Here is a 27,930-nt window from a genome sequence, read left to right as displayed (position 1 = left end):
TGTAGCACAGAATGTGAGCCCTATTCAATATATGTGCAAATAAAAGAATTTTTATTTCTTACTGGGGTAGGGGTCAGCAACATCTTGAAATTATTTAATAGAATTTGAACTGAATCTTGAAGGATAAGTAAGGTTTCAACTGATAGAGAGCTAAGAGGTAAATGCATTCCAAGTATAAACGATGGCATGAACAAAAGCCTACAGATGGGCACAAATTCCACACAGTGGAGCTCTTTGTATAGTAGGATTTTGGCCCAGGGCAGCAAATTTAAAAATGGTCCTTAACCTCCCATTGTACCCTCTTTGGCATTCTGGGGAAGCCTATGGGAACCCTTTTTAAAATAATGTTTTCAAATACATAAAGAATATAGCTTCACAAAGGAAAACTAATTTTTTTGAATCACAGTTATAAAAATGTATTTAAAAGTTTAATAATGAAATCTTGGTTTAGTTTCTGCTGACAGAACCTTCCTAGAATGCTTCCTCAACTCTCTGCCACTCCCCAGTTCTCTTTCATACCCCTTTCAGTCTGAAGTCATATTTTATTCAGCTTGCATCTCTGGCATTGTTTCCCAAGACTGAACCTCAAGTGAGCTGACTTTTGCCTTTGTCCAAGTGAAAATTTTCCTAGCTGATTCATACTAATATTCGTTAATGTGATTTTCCTTGCTAGATAAAGGCTAGACATCTAATAGATTCCCTCTAAGGATGACATACAAATCAGAACAGGTTTGAATATGGATCCAGACAGTTTTAAGGAATCTTTCATTTCCTCAGGAGGCAAGGATCTCTTGATCTTTGAATGAATCTAGAAGAGGGATAGAAACATTTATTTGATTGTGGTTTACCTGAATATTTTATTTTTTTTCCTATTCATCAGCTGAAAACTCCGTGAGAAAGGCTATGATATATGAAGACATGATACAGGCCAAAGCTGTGAACAAGTCTCCAGTGAAGGTGGAGACTAGAAGGAGTGGTGTCTCAGCATTTGTGAAAGCCAGAACACATAGAAAACTCCAGAGGAAACTTTTCCCAGATACAGCTCTTTTCGAAAAGTGGGGCGATAACTTGACCAATGCCCAGCAGATCCAAGCCTTCATACTCTTCTCCCTGTATGGTTACAATGCTTACCTCAGTGACCACCTGCCATTTAATCGATCCATTCCAGACACTCGTCCTCTCAGGTACATTAGAAATGGTATTGGTTTACCTATCTCTAAGCAGTCTCTTTTTAATTAGGGGCTAAATTTTTAGGGAAGTAGAGAAGATGATTTGAAGAACAAGTCGAGTAGTAGAGCATGGCCTCTGGTTATCCCAGCACTATTTCTCTTCCTGTTTTAGAGAAGAGTAAATGAAGATTTACAGAAATTCAAGGACCCATTCAAAATTACACAGAAGGTGGAAAAATACAGAAAATTCAAAAAGTGATAGAGATTTTAGAGTAGTTAAGATCTCTGAAATTGAGCAGACTGAAGCATACTGTTTTCATTTGTTGTTGCTTTTTCTTTCTTTCTTCAGTTCTGTTTCTTTTCACAAATTGACTAATGTGGAAATATGTTAAAAAGAAAAGAAAAGAAAAGAAAGCATCCACTGAAATATAAATTATCTCTCCCTCATGACCAGAGAGATTTAGATTAGCAAAAAAAATATAGAAAAATTCCTTGGCTGTCACTGTTTGAATTTTTTGTCTAGAAATGCATAGAAATTGTACTTGTATGACTGAGATACCATTCAATTATGCATTTTAATTGAGGGAGGTGAATTAGATGACTTTTGGAGGTGCCTCCAAACTCCCAAATTACATAAAAATTACAAGATCTTTTACAGGTGTCTTGAAAAGAAGTACCCCCAACAACTTCCAACCCTCAGTGTTGTTATCACGTTTATGGATGAAGCTCTGTCCATTTTACAACGGGCCATTACCAGTATCATCCATAGGACCCCTTCTCACCTGCTGAAAGAGCTCATCCTTGTGGATGATTTTAGCTCAAATGGTAAGTGAAAATTGTTTTTGGGAAGGGCTAGAACTAACTAATTAAAGTTAGCTAATATGAGAATACTGGAGAGACAGAGAACACTAGTGTGAATATATGATGGTACCTGTTCATATTGAGTTCATTTTAATGAATTCCTATCTATGGGAAGGATCCTCTAGGAGCTTACAGAAGGGAATAGGTATAAGGGAAGAGGTATTGAACTGGTCACTTGTCAATCAGGATTCCTAGGAAAGGAGTACAAACAACATAATTATAAAAGAGTTATACAGATTATTTGTTCAACAAATCAAGAAACAAAAAAAGAAAGACAGTATGGCCTCTAGATAATTAGAGAGCTTGTCTTAAAGTGAGGACCTAGATTCAAGTCTCATCTTTGACATACAATGACTGCTGTCCTAGGAATCTCAATGTTCTAGACAACTCTCTAGAGCTATAGGCTACAACAAAAAGTGTCAACTCTCATGGATAGAGGTTTTTTGTTTTTTGTAATTAGTTTCTTATACCAACGAACTATTGGTTGTTCATTTAATTTCTATTGTTGTTATTCAGTCATTCAGTCATATTCGATTGTTTGTGACCCCATGGACAGCAGTTCCTCTGTCTCCCACTATCTGCTGAAGTCTGTCCAAGTTAATATTCATTGCTTCCCTGACAATATCTTACCCCTCTGCCATCCTCTTCTCCTTTTGCCTTCAATCTTTTCCTTTTTAAAAAATAGTATTTTATTTTTTTCCATATACATGCAAAGATAGTTTTCAACATTCACTTTTGCAAAGCCTTGTGTTCCAAATTTTTCTCCCTCTCCTTTCTTCTCCTTCCTCCCCATGACAGCAAGCAATCCAATAGAGGTTAAATATGTGCAATTCTTCTAAACATTTCCATATTTGTGATGCCAAGGAAAAAAATCAGATCAAAAAAGAAAAAAAAAAACACAAGAAAGGGAAAAAAGCAAGCAAACAACAACAAAAAGAGGTGAGAATGTTATACTCTGATCTACATTCATAGAACACATAGTTCTCCCTCTGGATATGGATGGCACTTTCCATCCCAATTCTATTGGAATTGCCTCAACTTACCTCATTGTTGAAAAGAGCCAATTCCATCACAGTTGATCATCTCCATAATGTTGTTACTGGGTATTTTTTTTTTTTTTGGCAAAATATTTCCAAAAAATCATGTTGTGAAGGAAAACATAGATCTTCCATCTTAACAAAAAAGAAATACCTCAAGAAAAATAAGAGAGAAAGAGAGGGAAAAAGGGAGTCAAGGAAGGAAGAGGGAGAGAGAGAAAGACAGACAGAGAATGTTTCAATTTGTATTCAGACACAGTCATTTCCTTCTCTGGTGTGGATAGGATTTTTCATCATAAATCCTTCACAGTAGTCATGAATTATTGTACTGCTGAGAATAAATAGCAGTTGATCATTCCAGAATATTTCTATTACTTTGTATAGCATTTCACTTTGCTTGAGTTCATGGAGGACTTTCCAGGTGTTTTTTTTTTTTTAATCTGAGAGAATTCTGCTCATCATTTCCCATAGAACAATATATTCCATCATAATCACATACCACAATTTATTCATTCATTCCCTAATTGATGGACCTCTCCCCAGTTTCCAATTTTTTGCCCTGAGAAGAGAGCTGTGACAAACATTTTTTGTACTTATAAGTCCTTTTCCTTTTTTAAAAAAATAAAATACTTTTTGATATTCATGCCTAGTAGTGATATTGTTAGATCAAAGGCTGTGCTTGAATTTATAGCCCTTTGGGCATAGATCATATCTTTTGATCATTTATCAATTGGGACATGGCTCTTATTTTTTATAAATTTGATTCAGTTCCATCTATTTTTGAGAAATGAGGCTTTATCAGAAAAACTTGCTCCAAAATTCTTTTTACACTTAACTTCTAATTGTATTTCCCCCCTCCATTTATTTTATTCTTTCTCTCCTTTCACCTTGTTAATTCTCAAAAATGTTTTGCTACTGACCACTTCCTCCCCCAATATACCCTCTCTTTTATCACCTTCCCCTCTTCCCATATCCAATTTTTCTCCTATTTTCCTGCAGAGTAAGATAGGTTTCTATACCTATAATGAAAGTATATGTTATTTCCTCTTTGAGCCAGGTCTGATGAGAATAAGATTAACTCACTCCCTTTCTGCTTCCCCTCTTCCCTTTTACTGTAAAGGCTTTTTTTTTTTTTTTTTTTTTTTTTTTTGGCCTCTTTTTTATGGTAGATAATTTATAGTCCACTTCTTCATTATCCTTTTTCCCAGTACATTCTTCTTTCACTCCTTAATTTCATTTTTAGATATTCAACTCACACCTGTGCCCTCTGTCCATATATATTCCATTTTTAATAATGAGAAAGTTTTAATGAGTTACAAATATCATTCTCCCATGTAGAAATATAAATAGACAAACTTTATGATATCCTTTTCTTGATTACCTCCTTATGTTCCTCCTGAGTCTTGAATTTGAAAAGCAATCTTTCCTCTTAGGTCTGGTCTTTTCATCATAAATGCTTGACCTCTTCCCTTGAAGGATTATACTCAGTTTTGCTCCGTAGGTGATTCTTGGTTGTAATCTTACTCTGGAGTATCACATTTTAAGCTCTCTGGTCACTTAATGTGCAAGCTGCTAAATTTTGTGTCATCCTGACTGTGGCTCCACTATACTTGAATTGTTTCTTTCTGGATGCTTACTAGATTTTCTTCTTGACCTGGGAGTTACAGAATTTGGCTAACATATTCCTGTGAGTTTTCATTTTGGGATCTCTTTTAGGAGGTGACTGGTGGATTCTTTCAATTTCTATTTTACCCTCTGTTTCTAGAATACCAGAACAGTTTTCCATGATAATTTCTTGGAAAATTATGTCCAAGTTCTTTTTTTGATCACAGTTTTCAAGTGGATCAATAATTTTAAAATTATCTCTCCTGGATCTGTTTCCAGGTTATTTTTTCCAGTAAGGTATTTCACATTTTCTTTCTATTTTTTTCCACTTTTTTTGGTTTTGCTTTATTGTATCTTGAATTCTCATAAAGTCATTAGCTTCCATTTGCTCAAGTCTGATTTTTAAGGAATTATTTTCCCTAGTGAGCTTTTGTACTTTCCTTTCTCATTTGATTAAATTTGCTTTTTAAAGACATTCTACTCATTATTTTTTTGTATTTCCTTTTATACCTTTCAATTCTTAAACATAATTGTGCTGGCATGTGAAATGAGTGTAATCATTTGGTAATTTGAACATTTTTTGACATTACCTTTCTTTATGATTAGAACATAAACTGAATTTTTCCAATCCATTGGCCATTGCTAAGTTTTCCAAATTTGCTGTTAAGTTTATTTCAGCACCATATTTTTTTTTAGGATTTTAAATCATTCTACTGGAATTCCATCATCTCCATTAGCACTATTAGCAGTACTTCCTATGGTCCACTTAACATCATTCTCCAGAAAATATCTTATCTGCCTTCATTCTGTACTCCAAGGCTAAACTTGCCTATTACTCCAATTATTTTTTGATACATTCTAATCCCCTGTGATTAAAGTGACATCTTCTTTTGGTATTATTTCTAAAAGATGTTGTAGGTCTTCATAGAGCTGATCAACTTTGACATATTCATCACCTATGTTTGGAGTATAGACTTGTGTTACTATGATGTTGAACATTATTCCTTGGATTCAAACAGATATCATTCTACACTTTTAAAATTGTACCCCAGTTCTATTTTTATGCCTTTTTATTGACTATGAGGGTAATGCCATTTCTTCTAAAGGATTCTTGACCATGTTGGTACATTTAATGATTACTTGAATTAAATCCATTCATTCCTATTTATATAAATTTGCTGATAACCCAAAAATGTTTCTGCTTTCACCCAGATACTTCATTCTTTCTGAAGCTATTTGTTGCTTTCCCAAGGATATATTGGACATCATCTTATCTGAGGTGCTCATTTTCCAGTGTCATATCTTTTAGTCCTTTAAAATGGTCCTTGGGGTTTTTCTGCAAAGATACTGAAATGGTTTGCCATTTCCATTTCTAATGAATCACCTTTTGCCAGAACTTGTCTCTATGATCTGTCTGTCTTAGGTAACCCTGCAGGGCATAGCTTCTAGTTTCTTGAACTATTTAAATTCCTCTGCCATGACAAAACAGTGATCCAGAAGAGGGGTTTAGTTATTATTATATTTTTAAAAATACTTAGGATTTATATAGTACTTTAAAGTTTGCAAACTGTTTTACATATTATCTCATTTGATCTCATAATAACTCTGAGGTAGATGCTATGATTATCCCTATTTTACAGATGAATAAAGTGAAGCTAAATGACTTGTTCAAAATCTTGTAAGATCTTGCACAGATCTAGTAAGTAATCAAGGCAAGAATTCAAACTCAAGTTTTCTTTACTCCAAATCCAATACATTGTCTATTGTACCATCTAGCTGCCAAAAAGACAGAAAGTTCTTAAACAATGACTTATAACTAATCACTATAGCTTTAGTTCCTTCACTAGATGATAAAATCCTTGAATAGTCTTCAGTCCCAATGAGTTTCTTTGTGATACCTCTCATAGATCAGCAATCATTCATGGGCTACAGCCCTTTGAAAGTGGGAATCTATATCTCTAACTATTGGGAATGACATCCTAAATTATCCCCAGACCAAAAGCACTGTGTGCCATGGATTTGATTTCTTCTTTCTGAAATAAGAATAAACAAAGACTTTTTTACTTGGTTATAAGGTGGGAGTTGAGGGAGTGGAATTGGGTTGGGGAGAGGGTACATTATTCAGATCCACTTAACTAAACCAATCTAAAAGAAAGGGATAGATTTATATAAACATACATGAGTATAGACTTGTCAGGATTTAGCTGCCTTTGCTTGGCATAAAGGGGTAGAGAGGTTTAACAGTAGAAATGTTGTTTGGCAGGTTGGTATCATAGGAATCAGTTTTGTTTTTCACTGTGTAGGTTATATATATGACTGTGTATTATATGAAAATATATCATGGTTGCATGAAAATCCTTCACTAGAATTAATATTATTGCATCCAGAACTTCTGTAAGGATTGTTTTTGATTGACAGAGGACCTAAAGGTAAATCTAGACAAACAGATCCAGCTTTACAATCTCAAGTACCCTGGGCTGCTGAAGCTGATTCGACACACTGAAAGGAAGGGGGTAGCCTCTACTCGCTTCTCTGGGAGTCAAGCTGCCACGGCAGACGTAGTGATCTTCTTGGATGCTCATATTGAAGTGAATATTGAGTGGTAAGTTGCTGTGAGTTTGTCCGTATGGGAAATAAAAGTCATTAGATTTGCATTTCTTCATGGGTAGGATAGAGTAGAGATATGATAGCATTAAATTCCTATTATCTCCATTATAAAATGGGAATGATATTCCTTATCCTTTCTCTGGATAAAATTAGAATTCTCTTCATGAGAAAGGCTCACAACCCCTGGGCTTACCTTTGGAATCACCCTTAAATTAAGAACACTGCTCTGAGAAAGGAGTTTGGATTCCAACTACTCTACAGCCAACTAATATCTCTTATGACATTAAACAGTGGACGGACCTTTGTCTGTCTGAACCTTCTAAATACACTGAATAAACAAATAATGTTGCTCAAGAGAAGGAGAAAAATACTTAATAAGGACTTGATATTTTATATGATTTTAGAAGAAATTTCCAACTAAGTGCAAATGATCAAAAATAACTTCTATAAATTAAAAATGTAATTTTTAACATAAAGACAGGAATACCAGTATTTCTGGAAAGAAAATGGATTTAGATTAACAGCAGCTTCCATTCAGGTACCATGTATACAGGTATCTTTTTGTTAAAAGGGGTTTTGTTAAAAAACAGAAGATTGCTGTTGCCAATGAAAGACTGTTCTGACCCAAGGAAGAGAGAATGAGAAAACAGAGACAGTCAAGCAAGAGTTGTGTGGGAGTAGAAAGAACTGTGTGTCCTTAAGCCTTATTCAATTTCTTTTTTCTTCTAATAGGTAATATATTAGTCCTCTAGTTTGCAACTCCAGCACACCTGGAGGGTTGGAGGCATTATATTTTCTGTATTCCAATTTTTCTGTCTAGTAATGTTGTACTTTTTAAAAGGGATAACCCAGTTAGATAAACCGAGGCAAGTCCCTTAACCTCTCAACTTCAGGTTTTTCATCTATAAAATGAGAGGGATGAGACCACTGGCTTTTAAGATCTCTTCCAACGCTAAGTCTGTAATCTTATATGGTGATTGAGGAGGTTGTTTTCTATTGTTAATGAGGTTGGATGTACAGATTATATGACTTGCCTAGGGTCACACAGATATTATTTATGGAAAGTGGCATTTGAACCTGTTACTTTCTGACTACAAGTCCAACATTTAATTCACTTCTTCATATTAGTTCACAAGACTAAATGCTTTTTTCAAAGTCCTTTTTTTTCTGAGTTTGAATTGGAGAAGGATAAATAATTTGTATTTTATCTCAAAGAGCTACAAGGTAGCTATTGAATGATTGATATCTAAGATATTATCAGTGATACCCAATTGGGATAATCTGATTTATGGGAATCAACTTTATTGTGGCAGAGGGATCTTAAGGCAATCCCTGGTCCTGATTTAAATTTGTGACCTAAGATCTCAGAGATTCCTGAGTCAGCCTTTGTATTGGCAGCCTGGATATCCTGGCTCATACCCAGAACTGCATGGTGGGAGAAAATACAAAAGTGGAAGCTTAGGATACCTCTTTTACTCTTTATTATACCTCACTGAATTTTCTAACCATAATATAAACTATCTCTCTCATATTGTCCTAGGGCAGAACCCATCTTAGCTCGGATTCGGGAAGACCACACTGTGATTGTGTCACCCATAATTGACAATATTCTTTTTGACACCTTGGAAGTGAATGAGTCTCCACTGATGCCCATGGGGTTTAGCTGGAAATTGTTTGGCCATTATGACTATATGTCAGTCAACTCGAAAGATAACACTATAGCAATAAAGTAAGTCTGGAGAATTTACAAAAGAAAGGTATTCTCTGGGAAGTGGAAATACTAAAGTTGGGTTTGGTTTAACCAACCACTAGTGCTTTCAGTTATTCAGGGCCTTCAAGATAACTTGTGGTCCAACTCACTGACTTTGGGAAGGACTGACCTTAAACTGTTTTATTTTGTTTTTAAAGATCTCCAAGATACTGATTTTCTAGTCAGATTTTCCTTACCTTCTCCCATACCAGCCTTGTTTCCCACACCCCACATCTAAATCCCAACCTTCTCATTCCTTAGAAGAGAAATACCACTTTTGACTCTTATGTATTCCTGCAGGAGTCCTGCCATCATGGGTATCTTTGCTGCAAACAGACTGTTCTTGGAGAAGATTGGATTCTTGGATACCGGGATGCTATTTTATGGAGGAGAAAATGTAGAACTGAGCCTGAAGGTATATTTTTTTTGTTCTTTCAGTTTCTGTTGTAACTCCAGTTCGACAGGGCTCAAACTGTGATTTAATTTTTTTCAAATAGCATTCTATAATATGCATTTGATTGGAGTTGGGAATAATGTGTTTCATTTGCATTCTTTCATTTTTAATTAAGTATTAGATAGTTTTATAGTTATTATTTTATGGTATTTAAGTTTTGGTCCTCTTAGCATCCCTTTTTCCTTTTCCTTACACTTTTCTTTAATATTTTTATTTTTTCATATGCACTTGGTTATTTTATCTAGTCTTATAAATTATACAACTTACTCAGTATCTTGTAGCTACTTAAATGTTTGTTGAATTGAATTTATTATCAAAGTATCATAGATTGAAATCTGAAAGAGATGTCAGAAGTCATCTGGTCCAATGTTCTCATTTTATAGATAAGAAAAATAAGAAAGACCTAGAGATGTTAAGTGATCATCAGGTGTGGAAATGAGGATGAGAGAGTTTGGAGATGGAGTTTAGAATCATTGTGTGAAGTCCCTTTTTCTAGTAGTAGAAACTAGGACAAATTTCATATTGTCAAGTGATCAAGAATCTTTTAATTTCGTAGCTGCAGTTGTTGTCTGAAGTGATCTCTGAGCCCAAGAATATAAAATCTGACACTGTTTTCATTTCTTCTGCATCTATTTTCCAGGAAGTGATGGAAGCACTTACCAAGATTTTAGAGATTTTTTTTAATATTAAACTTCAAGTCAGCTTTTACACTTTCCTCTTTCACCTGGAATTTTCAATCCAGACCTTAATCTTTTGCTCTCTCCATTATTCCCTTATTGGTTTGAGAGAGTTTCTACAGCGTTTGAATGCACTTCTCCAATGATGTGTGTGTGTGTGTGTGTACATATACATTGGAATATATTCAAAAGGACTAGCATTATTAGTGCTCCTCTTAATTATTTCACGTGACACACTGTTATGTGTATATCCTACATTGTCAGTATCTTATGATATCAGTCCTTAGACTAAGATTTATATAGATAAATAGATAAGAATTGCACAGAATGAAAAAGTGTGGATCAGGTCAAATCAGTACCATAGGTAGGAAGTTCCAAATGGATATAATTAATCTATAGGTCAAATATAAAGGCATATCTGCAAGGGAAAGCAAGAAGAAGACAGTACAGAACCACTTTTCTATCATCTCATAGAGACTTTTTAAATAAGCCAGAGATAACCTGCACTTTTTGTATTTTTCCTAATACTGGAAAGGATCAACATGGATCTTTTTTTCTTATCAGTGAGGAAAAATTTCTTGCAACAGAAAGGATTCCATGAGTTGTTTGAAAGAGAGGGAAAAGATTTGTAGGATAGGTTGTTCTGGAAGAGCATCACAAGAGAAAACTTAAAAGTGGAATTTGAATGAAAACTTTTAAAACTAAATGGTACTTAAATGTAACCTTGTTTTGGACACTATGTTTTTATTTATATATTTAAAAATTGTATTTATTGAACTAAATACAAAATAAGAAAAAACAATAGAAAAATGAAAGACAGAATAGGAAAAAAAAACCCAAAAGGAAACAAAACATTGTCATGTGCTCAACAGAACCTCAGAGAGGATTCAAAATCTATAACAATAAGTTTCCATTTTAAGAAAGCATGTATAATAGTAGAAGAAATTATATTAAGAATGTTCATCTTTTCTTTGCTTCCTTATAGATTATTCTTTTGTTCTCTGTTGCACACTTTTTACTTTTTTCTTTTTTGGGGAAACAACATATTTTGCAATTTACCAAACCTCATGTGGATATATGGTTGTTTTTTGCATGTAGGCATGGCAGTGTGGAGGGAAAATTGAAATCTTACCATGTTCTCGGATTGCTCACCTGCAACGAGCCCACAAACCCTATTCTCTGATTATTTCACCCCTCATGAAACGCAATGCTCTTCGTGTAGCTGAAATATGGATGGACAACTACAAATACATGGTGTATTTAGCTTGGAATCTGCCTTTGAAGGTTTGTAATGAAATTCAAAATAAGTAGGGACAAGCAGAGGGGTAGAAAGAATGAAAAGGCATGAGCAAGATTTGTGGGGTATTCTCCCCCTTCCAGAAAACCATCCTATGGAATAATTGATTTCACATTTATGTATGACAAGGTATCAACAAGGTATGAAACATCCACAGGGTAATTAAGCAGGCTCTGTCTTCCTATGAATAATATTATGAAGGAGGTCAGAAATTCAGAGTTCTGCCATTTGCCATTATTATCTAGTCACCAGTTTATGAGAATAGCTAGTTTGGTTCTAGAATTAGACTGTCCCAAAATAAAAGCTGCCTGGTATCTATATTTGTACTTGGAGCAGGCTACTGTTTGTCACTGGTCATATTCAGAAGTGTGTGTGTATCAGTGATCTAATGGGCTTAATCTGCTTGCTCTAAGGTCTATTTGTCATATTAAGAGTACCATGATTTTTACCTGATGAAAAAGAAAATTTTGGAATGGGATCTGATGAGGTTAAAAAAAAAATCAAATTGAGAGGAGAGCTAGAAATTGTAATGAATAGCTGTGAATTATGTGTTAAGGTAATGTTTTTAGGGAATTTATGTTATATTGGATATATATTTTCCTTATTCAAAATCTATTACACAGTCTAAAGTATTGATAATAGATTATTATTAATATAGTTTGTTGTTTTTCAATCATTTCAATCACATTCAAGTCTTTGTGACCCCTTTTGGAGTTTTCTTGGAAAAGATACTGGAGTGGTTTGCCATTTCCCTCTCCAGCTTAACTGAGGCAAGCAGGGTTAAGTGATTTGCCTGGGATCACCCAGCTAATAAGTGTCTGAGGCCAGATTTGAACTTAGGAAGATGAGTCTTCCAGACTCCAGGCCTATCACTGTGTCTCTGCACCACTTAGCTGCTAGCATATTGTTTAAATATCATTTATTCATTACCCCCTGAAAACATTGGCACAATGGGAAAACTGTATGTTCTCCTCCTTAAGAGGATCCTTCTTGTCTTCATCTATAGTAGGTAGAGGGGAGAGGGTACTTTTTTTCATGTTTCTTTGATCCCTTTAACAATCTTGTGAAGCCTATGAACTCTTCGGAATGATGTTTTTAAAATAACAAATAAAAAAATGACAAAGGAAATAAATAGTATTGAAATGTTATAAAAATATAATCCCCCACAAATTCATGGACCCCCCAATTAAGAATGACTACCTCTATAGTGAACCAATTTTTCAAGAATGGTCACACCTAGAAATTAACATATGAGAAGGTAAAATGGATTAAATTACATAAATAATGATATTCAACTTTAAAAACAATTACTGATTGAATTAAGTTTGATAATAAGATATATTATGATGACCAGTTTAAACAACTAGTTTTTATAAATGTCCTTTTTTATGGTTTTCTTTGACATTCTTTCCTTCTCTCTCCCAAAGATCCATCCCACATAATAAAGACAATTTTTTAAAGGACAAAAATGAAAAAAAATGAAGGGGGGGGGGAAATTAGTATGACTGATCAATATATTGAAAAAATCTGATAGTATATGTAAATGAGCAACTCTTTTGGACCTCCATACTCTGCAAAAAAGGCTCATATTTCTTCTTATAAGCTATACTTATTTTTTGTAATTTTGCAGCATTCACTTTTCATTTTGGGGGGGTGGTTATTTTTTCAATTTATATTGCTTTCTTGGCTCTGATTATTTTATCTGAATCATTGTGTGCTTTTCTTTTCATGCTTTTCTGTATTCATCCCATTTATGATAGTAGAATGATAGCACGTTATATTTTTGTACCACAGTTTCTTTAGCCATTCCCCAATCAGCAGACACAGAGATGTTCATTTACACAAGGGCAATAAAGCTTAGGCTTTTCTGGCTGACTACTTGATGTGTGCTTGTTAATTAACAAGAAAAAAAAGAAAAAACACAAAACTTATCTAAGCATTTCAACTAGTTTCCATGTAACTTGAAAATTCCATGATGAATTTCTGCACTCCAAAGTCATACCTTGTTCTCTTACCCCTTGCTGATGTCCAAGAAGATTGAATTGACTTAGCCATAAAGTAATATCCATCTATCCATCTGTCTGTCCATCCATCCATCCATCCATCCAAAAGCATTTATTATAAGTGAACGTAAAAATAAATTGAGCACAATGCTGAATATAGGAGATACAAGTAAAAACAGTCGCCATGCTTAAGAAGCTTACATTCTAGCAGAGGAGATGACATGCATATATAAAAGCCAAATGTGCAAGTACATTTTACAGAATACATAGTACATAGAAGGTAAGTTTAAAAGGAAAGTCCAGAGTAGCTGGGAGCGGAGAGAACTTTAAATGCCAAACCGAAGTTTATACTTAATATTTGAAGTAATGGGCAGCCCTTAGAGTTTATTGAGTGTGTGTGTGTGTGTGTGTGTGTGTGTGTGTGTGTGTGATATAGTCATATTTGTGCGTTAGGAAAAATAACTGTGTTAAGCGTGTATTGGAGTGTGAAGAGACTCAAGACAGAGAAGCCAATTATTAGATTATTTTAGTAGTTCAAGTGATGAGCAGGTGAGTGAGTGGAGTGAGTGGAGAGAAGAGGATAGATCTAGGAAATGTTATGTTGAAAGAATATTTGACAATGAATTGGATTTGTGTGGTTGAGTGAGAGCAGGGATGAGGAGTTTAGGATGACCCTGAAACTGCAAGCCTGGGTAACCTGGAGGATGGTTCCCTTAACAGCATTAAGGAAGTTCGGGAGAGGGATAGGTTTTGGGAGAAAGATAATGAGTTCTGGTTTTAATATGTCGAGTTTGAAATACTTATGGAATATCTAATGACTCATGTGAAATATTTAATATGCAGTTGTGAAAATCCAGTAAAGGAAATTGAGAAAGAGCAAATCATTAAGAAAAGAACCAAAAGGGAATAGTGTTGTTAAACACACACACACATACACACACATGAAAACCAAAAACTTATGAGGAATGAATATTCAAAAGGAGAAGGTAATGAAGTATTACATGCTTCAGAGGTGTGAAAAAGGATGAGGACTGTGAAAAGACCATTAGATTTGCAAGTAAGAGATCATTGGTAACTTTGGAGAAAGTAGTTTCAGTTGAATTGTGAAGTCACTTTGGAAGTAAGTGAGTAAAAACATATGTAAACTATATCAAATTGCTTACCATTTTAGGAAAGGAAAGGGAGGAACATTTGGAATTCAAAATTTTGTAAAAATGAAGGTTAAAAATATTTTATATATAATTAGAAAAAATAAAATGGTATTTAAAAAGGAAGTGAGTGGAAAAGAAGTGGAAACATTAAATATACAGAAGACAATTTCTAGGAGTTAGCTCAATAGAGATAAGAGATATAGGATCACAGCTAGCACAGATGATAGGTTTTGGAGAGGGCAATTTTTTTAAAGTATGGGTCTATCCCATACTTGGAAAATTTAATAGACATCAGGGAATGAAGTTGTATGTAGAGAAAAAAATGAAGATTAGAGAAAGAATGGGCATGATTATGGGAGCAATCTATTGAAGAATTTGTTAAAAGTTGAGATCAAAGATATATGTGGAGGAGTTGGCTTTTGCAAGGCAAAGGGTCATCTCTGTCTGAGAGAGGAGTGAGTTAGTGGAGGAAGACATCTGAAGAATATGAAGTAAAGTTCTCAGTAAAACTTTATGCTTTTTGAGTTTTTGGTCAATATGAAATGAAGTGGGATATATAAAGTGGGATACAAACACTTGGAATAGCTCTTGTGGGAATGAGAACAGACTAAAGACAAGCAGAAGGTTTACCTTGCAGCAGTTGAGATTAAGTAACACAAATTTGTAGTGGGCCCAATCAACAATTTCATGTCATTTTCCAAACTCCATTCAGGAGCATAAGAAAGGGAAGTAAATGATGAAATAATCCAAATTTGGGTTAGGCAAGTTCACAGAACAAGGGAACAAGGAATGGGATGTGAGAGCAGAGGATAACATAAAGTTGAAATGGTTCACCAAAGAGTAGAGAGTAGGAAGGGAGAAGAGTATATAGTTAGAGTAAGGGTGATAGCTGAGGGATGGAAGTACTGGAAGTATTGGAAGTCATAGTTAAAATGAAGAGTAGGATTAGGAATAGCAAGGTATAGGAAAAGATGTAATGATAAAAGATTATTACTATTTGAGTTCTTTAATGTGGAAGTGAAATGTGCAGATGCTGGCAAGATTAAAATTATTTTAGCAGAGGTAGAGTAGAAATATCAGTCATGAGATGATTGAAGAAGTAGCAAATTGTACATAATAGAGTTGCATTTTCATGTGCAGTCATCTTTTTATTGTACTATGTTATAGAAATTTTTTTAATTCTATAAATTAAAAATTAAATAAATGAAAAAAAATTGAGGGCGTATCATTCTATATATTGAATTCCTCTAGTATGAGAACAGAATTTGGAATAGAGAGGGAGACTTTAAAATAGGTACTAAACTCCCTAAGAAAGCAAGAATATGTCCATTGATAATGGCCACCAAAATCTGGATCCAGTGATAAATTTGGATAGAACATCTTAAAAAAAAAGAGTTTGCTAAGTGATGGCAGTAGACATAGAGAGAATTGGGAAGTGGCAATAAGGAATATTCTGTTTTCCCATACTGACTGGGATCAATGAATTGTTATTCATGAAAGGAAATAAAAACCTTTACTAGAAAGAATGGCCTCTGATGGTGTATCATCTGGGAGGATTTGGGTTTTGGTGAGTTTGAAGATGGAAGATGGAAGAAATAAGAGAGAAAGAGGTTTAAAATGAAAGCCATAATTTGTTATTTGTGAATCTGGAATTCAGGATAAACTAGTAGCCTTTTTAAAACATGTGAGCAATATGGCTCTAATCTTTATTTAATCTTGAATGAAATTGTGACCATTGCTTATGGAATGATCTTTAGAAAAAAACAGGCTTTTTCTTCAGGTGAAGGATATGAAGCTTTATGGGCAATGTAGAATGGCCTCTCCAAAGCAGGTGTGGCAAATATTCATGATGTCAAATGAGCTGACATGGATTTCAAGGCTACAAGCTGTTGCTGCTCCCCTCTTTACAGAAAAACTCCAGAAACTCCTGAAAAATACTCATTTGCCTTAAAGAATGACCATTAATCCTGACGGGGATCAAGGGGTTATGTATTTGAAGGCATGAGTAGGTCTCTGAGGCATATTATTTCTTTGTAGAATCATGGAATAGATTTTGGAGAGGTGTCTTCTAAGATAGAACTCCGCAAGAAACTGAAGTGTAAAAGTTTTGACTGGTACCTCAAGAATATTTATCCAAATCTTATGCCACTTCAGCACATTGTTGGCTATGGATCTGTGAGTAAATAAAGTCCCAAATGTTCCTCTATTCTTTAATTTATTTTCTTCATTTTCTTTTTAAAGTTTCTCCTTAATTTTCAGTACTCTATTGCCTCCATGACCAGGATTTCCTTTCTTTCTTAAGAATATTCTTTTACCTCCCGTTTTTGCCTTAGGCCCCACATTTTTATCTTTGGTAACCCAGCTACCCAGGATCTTTGCTTTAAGAAATATCCATCATCTAATTTTAAGTGTAGATATCTTCTCAAGAATGCCTTTAGGAGTGGGTGCTGGGGACAAGTGAATATTCCCAAGACATGGGCGCACCAATTCAGCAACACTCTGTTACAACCTTGTGTCTTTCTCAAAAGCTAGAAAATTGTTTCTGGCCCCCATATCTTTCTTGACTTTTAGCTAGATTTCCTCTTGGGTTACTTACTCAACAGTATGAGAAGGAAAACTCTAGACAAGTATTATTTCTTTCCTGTCTATACTCACCAGGAATGGCATCTTTTTCTTCTACAGATGAAAAATTCTGTGAATAAAATGATCTGCTTGGACCAGGGAAACATCCAAGGAAACACACCAGTCATGTATATTTGCAATGGATTCAAACAACAGGTATTCTTCATAGATGAACATCCCACCATAGGTTGCAATTATAGCTCAGTCTCTTGAAAGTGTTACTGGTTTTCATTAGGATTCAAGGGATCTGGAATTTGGTTTGGGGTGGGGTGGGGAGAGGTGGGGAGGGAGGGAACAACCAGGGTGAAGGAAATCAATAAATCACTCCATAAGCAAAGGTCACTCCATAAGCAATATTAGCCAGATCCTGGATTAGATATTGGACATATAAATATAAAAGTGAGACTTCCTGCCCTCAGAAGCTTACATGCTACTTGGGAAATACAGCAAATGTCAGGAAATAGTAGTGGGGGGGGGGGAAGCATTAGTCTAATCATAGGCACTATGAGTAGAACAGTAGTTTCTGATTTTCTTGATTATTGATTAGATTATTGTTCCCTAAACAAGAGCTGGAAAGTGAGGGAGGCCACAGTATATGTGTAGCAACAGGGTATATGGTAAGATTTCCATGCTGGCATCTTTTATGTCTAGGTATTTGACTATGAGATAAAGCACAGACTGGGACCAGCAAACTACAAATTGACATAAACAGTGATTCACCCTCAAGTTTAGTTTCCCTCTGCCCAGGGTATTTTAAAACAAAATATCTATTCTTTAAATAGCATTTTGTACAAAGTACACTTAATCAGTTTCTTAGTAAATCAGTGAAGACCATGACAGAATGATTTTGTCAGATTCATGTGGAGTGAAATGTGATATAAAGGTTAGTGTCAGTCATATCAGTGAAATAAGAAAATTAGGAGAGTGAAGTTGGAATAAGCTGGAGAAGCCCATTTCTCCATTTCTCTCCTCAGACTTCTTTATCCAATATATCTAAGTTCACTTCTTGCCTTCCCTAAAAGGTGGGAAAGTGAAGAGTCATCAAGTCCTTTCTGTCTAGAGAAACATACAGGCCAAGAACAGCAAGAAAGCAAGAATTTGAGTAGTAGCATAAATTCTCCAGAGAAATTTAAAGGACACAGTTCAAGAACACAGTTGGAAGAGCAAAATTGGAGTCACATATTTAGGACCTTACACTCAAGCCTCTATACTTTCCATTTCAGGTTGTTTAGTTAAGCAGTATTTTATTCTTTCCTCTTAGAGGTGTTGGAACTTTGATGTAGTAAGAAGTATGAAAGATTCCCTCTTTTCTGGGGGAATCAGGTTGGACTTAGTGGTATAAGGTAGAATGTGAGAAGAACCTAGGATGAAATAGGCAAATGTATTATAGTTCTCGGTATTTTTTGTCCAGAATGAGAGCTTTCTAGTGAAGGGAATATATGTATTATCTCTTCTAGTATAATAGTATCTATTCTCTGTTTCTTTTCAGTTTGTATACTACCACTTGACTGGAGAACTGTATGTTGGACAGCTACATGCAGAAATATTTTCAAATGATCGGTGCTTAACAGATCCTGGAGAAGGATGGAAGCCAGAATTAGTATCATGCCAAGAAGCAATACTGAAAAGGATGAACATGTATTGGGATTTTAAGCAAGTAATTACAATATTGTCTTATTTGTATGCATGGACAAGCCATTTAGATTTGATATATAGAACATAAATTATTGATGGTTTTAAAGCAGTTTTTGAGTGACATGATGAAATTCAGGTTTTAGGGAAAATAATTAGTTATTTGTAGATTGGATTGAAAAGAGGAAATAATGGATGTGGGGTGGAGTATGTGTGTGGAAATAGTTAGGAGAGTGTTTAAGTAATCCAGGTATGAGAAGATAAGAAATTCAAGTAAGGAGATCACAGTAGAAGTGGTTTTATTTTTTTAGATAAGATTTTTTTGATTTTTATATTATTTTTATTTATTAAAAGTTTTCTATAGAATCACTTTTACTCCTAGAGAGTGATCTCATATAACAAAAAGTATTTTTAAAGAGAAAATAAAAGGAAAAATTAACATAACCAATTAATATGTTAAAAAATTCTGAAAACATGTACAATACTTATGTACCTCCCACTTTTATAAAGGAGTGGGTTGGGAGTGTTCTCTAATATTTCTTCTTTTGAGTTACTGATTAATTTTTGTAAATTTTGCAAAATTCAATTTTGTGTGTGTGTGTGATATTCTTTTCACTTACAAGGAATATGTTTTGGAAACATTTCAAAGGAAGAATTTTGACAGACTAGAGTAAGAGGTCAAACCATGGAGGAGAAATTGATAGTTACGACTATAAAAGCCCTGCTTTTTGCTGTAAAAATGTAATTGCCTACGTTCAGTCATTTTTATAGTCATGTCTTATTGTTCATGACCCCATTTGGGATTTTCAGGGTACCATTTCCTTGTTCATTTTACTGATGAAAAAACAGAAGTAAACAGGCCTGGAGATCTATATATTGTGCTACCTAGCTGCCCCAATGCCTAAATATATATCCTTTTAATCCCACAGATACATTACATACTTTTTAGTACTCCTTTCTCAAGTATTTCTGCCCTGGCTCACTATCTTCCGCTCTTCTCCAACTCTGACCTCATACTAAAGGATCCAACATTTATGTTGATGTTCTTTGAAACTCCTTAACCTCCCAATTCTTTGGTCTCTCCAAATCCTGTGCCCTAGTCCTGTACTGCACCTCTAATGCACATAAGAATAAACACATCTTGGATCTTACCAAGGGGACATTCCTTCTAAGATATGGACCTTTTTGCTGTATTTGACAAGGAATCCATTTACAACTATTGAAATATTTTACTAATTAATCTTCATGTTTCAAACCTCTATGTATTATATTCTAATCTATATAGCTGCCAACATAATTTTTCTTAATTATAGAACTGACCCATTTTACTCCTGTATCCGATTAATGCAAGTGGTTGCCTCTAGGATAAAATATAATTTTTTCTACTGAGTTCTTAAAGCATTTCACAATTTGGCACTAACTATCTTTCTTATATCTATATCCACATACACGTATAAACACACACACACACACACACACACACATACATATGTATATCCCCTACTTATACTCATCCCAAGGTGATTTTCTATTTCGGACATAGTACCTTCCATCCACCCACCTCTATGACTCTACCACAATTGGAATATAATTCCTTCTCTTCTTTCTTCAAGAGTTCAGGTACCATGTTTTACATGAAGCCTTTTTCAAACCCAAGATCTTGCCTCCTTCCCTATCTCATATTTAATTACTTTGTATTTTTCTATTTTTGTTTATTCTGTATGTGTGCTATAACAAGTTTATATATGTAATAAAATTAACATAAACATATACACATGTGTGTATAATTATATATTATATATATTCAAATAGAGAAGAAAACAAATACATACTCAAATACACATACATATTTATTTTCTTCATTTGGATATATGCTCTTTGATAAGAATAATTTCATTCTTTGAATTTGTATCTCTAGTGCCTAGCAGAGTGCCTAGAATATAGTAGACAATTAATAAATGATTTTTGATTGATTGGAGACTTACTATATTGGACTCATTGTGCTAGGCAATGGGAGTACAAAGATAAGAAGCTTTCTGTGTCTTTAAAAATTTGTGATTTATGGGAGAAGAAAAAATCCACAACTAAATATAGAATGGGATCATAAGCTCAGTGATTTAGAGCTGAAAGGAAGTTTAGAGACTATCTAGTTTAATACTAGGGAATCTTCATGAGTTCAAATCCAGCTTCAGACACTATCTGTATGATTCTGTACAAGTCCCTTAACCATGCTTGTCTCAGTTTCCTGAATTGTAAAATGGGAATAATGATAGCACTTACCTCATAGAATTGTTGTAAGTATTAAATAAGAGACTATTTGTGAAGCATTTAGCACACTACCTGGCACATAGTAGGAGACATATAAATGTTTATTCCCTTCTTCCCTTCCCCTGTTTGACATTTAGAGTTCTTTATAATTTGACCTCTTCCTAGGTTTTCAGTCTTCTTACTCTTCAGCCCCCCTTCAGGCATTTTATGATCCAGCTATAGTTCCAACAACATAATTTTCCATCCATTTCTCTTTTCCATGCTTTTGCCCTGAGTATTCCTTATGCTTGAAATGTTCTCCCTCACCTCTGCCTCTTAGTTCCCCTGGCTTCCTTAAAGAATAAATTCAAACCCTACCTTCTGCAGCAGTTCTTTTCTGGTTTCCTAACTATTAGTGCCTACCTGTCTGATATTCTGCTGATCTAAGATCTATATCTCTTGTATTATTTAGTTTTTTACATGTTACATCTCTCATTAGAATGTCTACTCCTTGAGAGGAGAGATTATCTTTCACCTTTTATTTCACCTCAGTGTTTAGTGTAGCACATAATAAGCACTTATGGTCTAGAGAATCCTGGGGATCTTTGAAATCCTTTTAGAGGGTCTACAAATTCAAAAATAGTTTTTATTTCCAATATGGTAAATGTCTATAAATATAATCCAGATAAACAAAAACACTTTGGAGAGATCCTCAATAATTTTTAATAAGATAAAGATACTAGAGAACCACTGGACTAAGCTATGGGGGATCAGGTCATCTTTAAGAAATGTTTTTTCAGCTTCTGTCAGAGAACTATGGGTAGTTAAAATATTGGGACTAAGGCAGACTCAGAGGCTGCTTACCTAAGGATTTAGAATCAGGCTGGGTTAATATTATAATTTGAAGTCAGCACTTCTTTTTTTCCACCTCTCCACCTCCTTGGCTCTTTTGGACCATCTCTATACTAGAAGCTTTTGACTCACTTGAGACCCACAGTGAATGCACTGGGGAATTTTTTCTCCTCCATTTGAATTTCATCTAAGGTAACATCTTAGGGAATGTGCAAGTCTCTTACAAGCACAGCTTTAGCCGTAGTAGTGACCATGGATATGGGAAAAGGAGAGCTGGAGATCCAGCACATGAGGTATGGGATATTTCAGTGTTATTGATTCTTGTCTCTTCTTATCCAGGGAGCATCAATCACCAACAAGTACACTAATCGGTGCTTAGAAGTCAGTAAGCGTTCCCCAGTTTCCCATCTCCTTATCCTCCAGAGATGCACCGGACAAAAATGGACTATCCAACATACTGTCAGAAATTGGGAGATCTAAAGTTCCCTCAGTAAGAATGGAGCTGGAAGTAATAACATAAGGCCCTGGATTTAAGGATAGACACATGTCCCTGATGAGAAGACTTTCTGCTTTCAAACCTGTTTTGAGCAGGATGCCATCTTCCTATATGTGAATAAAAGTATTGATGACAATGTGATGGAAAATGAATGTCATAGTGGTAAATGAGTTATAGATATGAAAGAAATGCAGCTTGTGATGGGATTAGAGGAGGTCAAGAATGCTTTGTTTTCCTATGGTCCAAAGAATACCCTAACGATCCATTCCAGAACTTTCTGTTAAAGATTCATTGAAATGTAAAATCTTGTGAAATTGTTGCTTTGATTGGGAAAGTGGAGTTGTCAAAAAACAAAAAAAAAGCAGTGTAAAATCTGTTCTTTGGGATCTGCTAGGGTTATTGAGTTCACATATACTATAGTTAATCTTTTTTCTTTATGCCCTCCCTTGGCTCATTTATTCAGAGTCGTGGGACAGTCTTTGTTCTATTAGAGGGATTATGTCCTTTCTTTGTCAGAAATCAAGAGCATTCTTGGAGAAATACCAATGTTTCTTCTGGTTTTAGCAAACTTTAAATTCATTAGCCCCCTCTCCTCTTTATAGAAATGTGTTTGGTCAGCAGTTCATCAGAGCAAGGTATAACTACCTATAAAGTCTCAAGTACCTATCAAATCCAAGAAGCACCACCCCACTGAGTAGGACTTTTTGTGCCCTTAGATAACCAGGAAATAGGAAGATCCCCAGGAAGAATTCTTGTCACAGGTATGTAATCACAATACTGTTAGTTATTCATCTTTTGGGAAACAGAAAGTGTTTAGGTCTATGTTTTATGTGATATATTTTTTATGTTCTGTGTTTTATCTTAGACAAAGAACTTGCAAGTAACTCAAATTCTCCCAAAGTAGAATATATTGTCTTAGGAGGTGGTAGATTCCTTTTTATTAGAGATATTGTCAAATAAAGACTGGACAAGTATTTTTCATGTACATTATAGTGTAGATACTTTCTTATTCAGGCACAGGTTAGAGAACCTAGCATTTGGGGTCCTTTACAATCTTGGAATTCTGTTATTCTTATTGGCCTTAATAGTCTTTATCAAACAGGCATTCAGCTGGTGGCATCTATATGGTTTCTAGCATAATTTCCAGAAAAAAAGATAATTGGCTCCTTTAGGTTTGATCTCGAAAAACCCATAACAAAATTTTAGGTGAACTATGCCAGAAAATAGACTTTTTTCTATTCTCTTCTCTATTCCTCATCCCCCCAAAAGATAGAAATCTAAACATCTATAACAAATGTTGATATGAAAATGTGCTCTTCAATTAAGTGTAAATATTTCTTTTTCTCTGAGGACAAGGATGATGCTCTAAATAGATAAAATCCATTGTACTATAGGCATAAATGATGTACAATTTATTTTTGCCCTTGTGAAGTTGAGAGAAGATGGCAGATGAAAAGGAAATGGTTTTTAGTGAATTCTGTCCAGAAACTCAATCAAAGCTAAGGCGGAAAGAGTATTTCTATGCTTTTAGAGTTTTTCTTTTAAATTCGTGTCACAAATCTGATCTCAGACACTTAATACTTTCTAGCTGTGTGACCCTAGGCAAGTCATTTAACCTCAATTGCCTCAGGGAAAAAAAGAATCTATTTCTATAATCCTATAAATTGCATCTCCTGGTGGCTTTTGTTCACTGGCAGTATCATGAATATATGTGCAGATAAGTACTCACTATCATGCCTCCTCTATCATATCTGTCGCCACCTCCCATGACTTATCCCTTCAGCAAATTTAGAGAGCTCAGGACATTTTAGTATACTAAAGATGTCTTTATCAGCAAATGGTGGGTTGTCCTGGGGTAGGGGAGGAAGAAAATAAGTATTTATATAGTGCCTACTATGTGCCAGGTGCTGTGCTTTAAAATGTGATTTATAAATACTCTGTCATTTAGTCCTCACACACAGCAACTTTGTAAAGTAGGTATTATCATTATCTCCATTTTGCAATTGAGGAAACTGAAATTATGTTAAATTACTTGTCTAAGGTTGGACATAATTCTATACCTTGAAGATAGAGGCTATTCCTTCCACTACAGTCATGCTATATGATTCTTGGTAAATTATCCTCCAGTTTTGTGCTTCATTTTTTTCACTTGACCAGTAATAACAGAAACAACAACAGCAAACATTTACATATCTCTATAAGGTTTGCAAAACAATTTATACAAATCTCATTTTGCCCTTACAACTGTAGGATGGTAGATGCTAACTACTATGCCCATATTATAAATGAGAAAACTGAGGCAGACCCAAGTAGAATATTTTGTTTAGAATCAAACAGCTAATAAGTATCTGAGGTTTGGATTTGAATCTTATTAACTCTAGGTCTAGGGCTCTATCTCCCTAACTACCAAGATAGTTAAATGCATGAAGAGAAAGGCACCATAGAGAACATTTTTTTCCCTTTAGTTTCAAAATATCCTCCCATTGAAGAGTTGTATCTAATACTTTTAATCCTGAGGAATCTAGAATTCACTGTTTTGCTCTATAAGTAGCAATTCCCCTGAAGAAGAGTTGGGATGAGAATATATGCTATTGGAGAAGGTATTTTGAGATCTCTGAAAGAATTTCCACCAACCCCAAAGACTTGATTGGCCTTTTTTTTCCCCCCGGGAAGCTTCCTGGTTATCTAAGGGCATAAAAAATTAGGTAGAGTCGGTGTTTCTAGAGTAGGTACTTTGAGACCCCAGATGTAGCCATTCCTTGTTCTTACAACATGCTGCCCAGGTACATTTCCATAACAAGGAAAGTGAGACTTCTACCTACCAAAGTTACAAGGATCAACGTAAAAGATCCTTGCTGGGTTAGCACAAAACTGTTCAAGCACCGAGGGATGCCTCGGGATGCCTCCATCCCCAAATCAAATCTGAACTAAGAAAAAGCTAACATTAGATCCCTCTTATGCTCCTATGCCTTCTCTTGGAGACCTGACACTAAGTTAGTCGGAATACTGCATTACCTACCACTACCTACTCTACTCTTCTACCACTGCAGCTTCTCATTAAATTCTATCTTAGATAAAGCTTTCAAATTGTCAGGAAACTTGTGGAATATCATACAAATTGAGTGGAAATGTGTGATTACAAACAGCAACAGCAATTAGCTCCAAGAACATTCCACTGCATTCATGAATACTCTAAAAGTGGAGAGAGAGAAGGAGCTTTGGATGTAGCTCCTGAAACATGGTATTGAGAGGAAAACAGTTGATGCTAGCTTATGGTTGCATTAGCCAGATTCTATTTCAACTAGAAATAAGGACCTTTCAGCCCCACCTAAGCCTAAAGTATCTTGAGTATCCCATAAAGATTCCCCACCTCCCTCTCAATGGAATATGAAGGATTATTAGACATTGCCATTACCAGTGGATCACAAGATTCCATGGAGGGTGTTGGAGGGAAGACCACTGAGACAAGAGAAATCATAAGCAGCTTTTGGGAGCTGGCACCTGTGTGACACTAATGACATGCTGTGAATAGGGCCAAATGGAAATCTTTGGCATTGCCTGAGCCAATTTGTACAGTTGGCGCCAAACAATACTGGGTCAATCTTACCAATGCCTTTTTCTCTATTTTGGTGACTGACTGCACTAAGTCCCTTTCATTTGGAGACCAAATAAGTGTACCTTTTCCACCCTTCCCTGATACGACCCAATACTGACAACCTAGTAGGCTGAGACCTAAAAGAGGCCCTATTTTCTGAAATTATTGATGTCTACCACTATATCAATAATATTGGCTGAGCCAGATGAGACCACAGTGGCAAAGTTCTAAGTAGAATAATGGCCTATATGAAGGGAAAAGGAAGGGAGATTAGCCCTAAGAAAATCAAGGACCCAGATTGCCCAGTCAAGTTTGAGGAAACAGAGTGGATGGGCAAACTCAAATAATTCCAGATATAATATATAACAAAGTATAGGCATCTACTTTTTAAGAGTACAAGAAAAGCTTTTTGGATTCCAAATTTCAGAGAACTAACATCCTCCATGTGGGTATGCTATGGAAGTCCTTCCTATCCTGTGAGGTTCTTGACCTGCCTTCAACCAACCAATTGGCTCTCTCTCCTCACCTTTGGGTAAGAGATTTATCTCTGCTAAAGAAGGACTTTGGCACCATGCCTCTGAATATCTGAATTGTATCCACCTCCTAGGGTCCATGTTGGAGATAAAGTAACCTGAGAAAAAGTGAGGGTGCTGTCTGGTCCAGTAGTTTCTTGGATCTGACCTCCCAGGAATATTTATCTGATAAGAATACACTGTTTTTGGATATATCTTCACTTAACTCTCTGCAATCCTTATTTGTTCTGTCTATAGCACAGAGCTGCCTTCCCTCCTCTCTCCTCCCTTCCTGCTCTTCCCTTCCCTCACTGCTCCTCGCTTCCCTCCCCTCCCCTCTCCTCACTTCCTCTCCCTTCCCTTCTCTTCGTTCTTCTCCCCTTCCTCCCCTCCCCTCCCCTTCCCTTCACTTCCCTCTCTTCCCTTCTCCTCTCTTCCTCTCCCCTCCCTTCCCCTCCCTTCCCCTCCCTTTCCCTCCCTTCCTCTCCTCCCCTTCCCTTCCCTCCCCTTTGTTTTGCTTGTGTGTTATTTTTTTGTTTGTTTTCATACATTATTTAAAGTTTTTAAAAAAACACTTTACAAATAACATTTGACCTTCCTGATAAAGTATCAGGAAGGTCAAATGTTATTTGTACAAATAGGTATTGTCTCTATTTTAGATGAGGAAATTGAAATTGATAGAGATGAACTGATAAGTATCTGATGAAGTATTAGAACTTAAATCTTCCAAACAATCAGTCCACCAGGAGCTGAATCTATTAAAGTCACTGCAAAATAAGCTGTGCTATTTTCTTTTCTAAGACTCTACCCCATACAATTTTTATTTTATTTCTTTAAAAGACATCAAAGCTGTCCTTGAGACCTAATTGTTTAGGGGACCAATTTACTTGAACCATGCATGTGGTTTTCTGGTATCCAAGTGCAAATGCCAGTGAATGAAAAGTCAAGAGAAATTTCCTTGATAATGGCAGGCTACCGTGGTAAAAGCCGAGGCAGAGAAGTTTTTCCCCAATGAATCAATGCTTGATTTTTTGCTGAATATGCTTTCCCATGCTTTGGCCAAGTAAATTCCCTTTTGTTAGCTGTTAGACCACCTGCAAATATCTCTTTTTGTTCTAATCCCAAACCTGAACCAGTAGGTTATCCTGAGTTTTCCCTATTCTTCAATGACAAGTATACTTCATAAAGAATCTGTGGTCATGGGGTTACAGTGGGGGATAATGAAAGTATAGTTCTTTTATTCCACTGGTATTCTTATAATGTCAAAAGAAATTGAACAAGACCTTTAGTGTTTTGTATGAACTCTTGAATAAGGTCTCTCCCTGACTACTTGTTCATTCTTTTCTATCTAAAAATGCCCATA

The 27,930-nt window shown here is 35.4% G+C and overlaps 1 protein-coding gene across 1 annotated transcript; it reads left to right on the top strand.

Annotated features, from left to right (window-relative positions):
* Positions 1 to 427: 427 nt before the first annotated feature.
* Positions 428 to 23,445, top strand: LOC100913537 (probable polypeptide N-acetylgalactosaminyltransferase 8). Its single transcript, XM_003771299.3, has 10 exons — positions 428 to 1,184; positions 1,828 to 1,994; positions 7,091 to 7,274; positions 8,820 to 9,008; positions 9,330 to 9,444; positions 11,259 to 11,444; positions 16,649 to 16,786; positions 17,294 to 17,389; positions 18,723 to 18,890; positions 22,304 to 23,445. The coding sequence occupies exons 1-10, from the start codon at positions 904 to 906 to the stop codon at positions 22,442 to 22,444; spliced, it is 1,665 nt and encodes a 554-aa protein (XP_003771347.2). The 5' UTR covers positions 428 to 903; the 3' UTR covers positions 22,445 to 23,445.
* The last annotated feature ends 4,485 nt before the right edge of the window (positions 23,446 to 27,930 follow it).

Source organism: Sarcophilus harrisii, chromosome 5 (assembly GCF_902635505.1).
Source record: "Sarcophilus harrisii chromosome 5, mSarHar1.11, whole genome shotgun sequence".
Taxonomy (NCBI): domain Eukaryota; kingdom Metazoa; phylum Chordata; class Mammalia; order Dasyuromorphia; family Dasyuridae; genus Sarcophilus; species Sarcophilus harrisii.
Note: the sequence above shows the minus strand (reverse complement) of the source record. Positions and strands in the feature narration are given on the sequence as shown.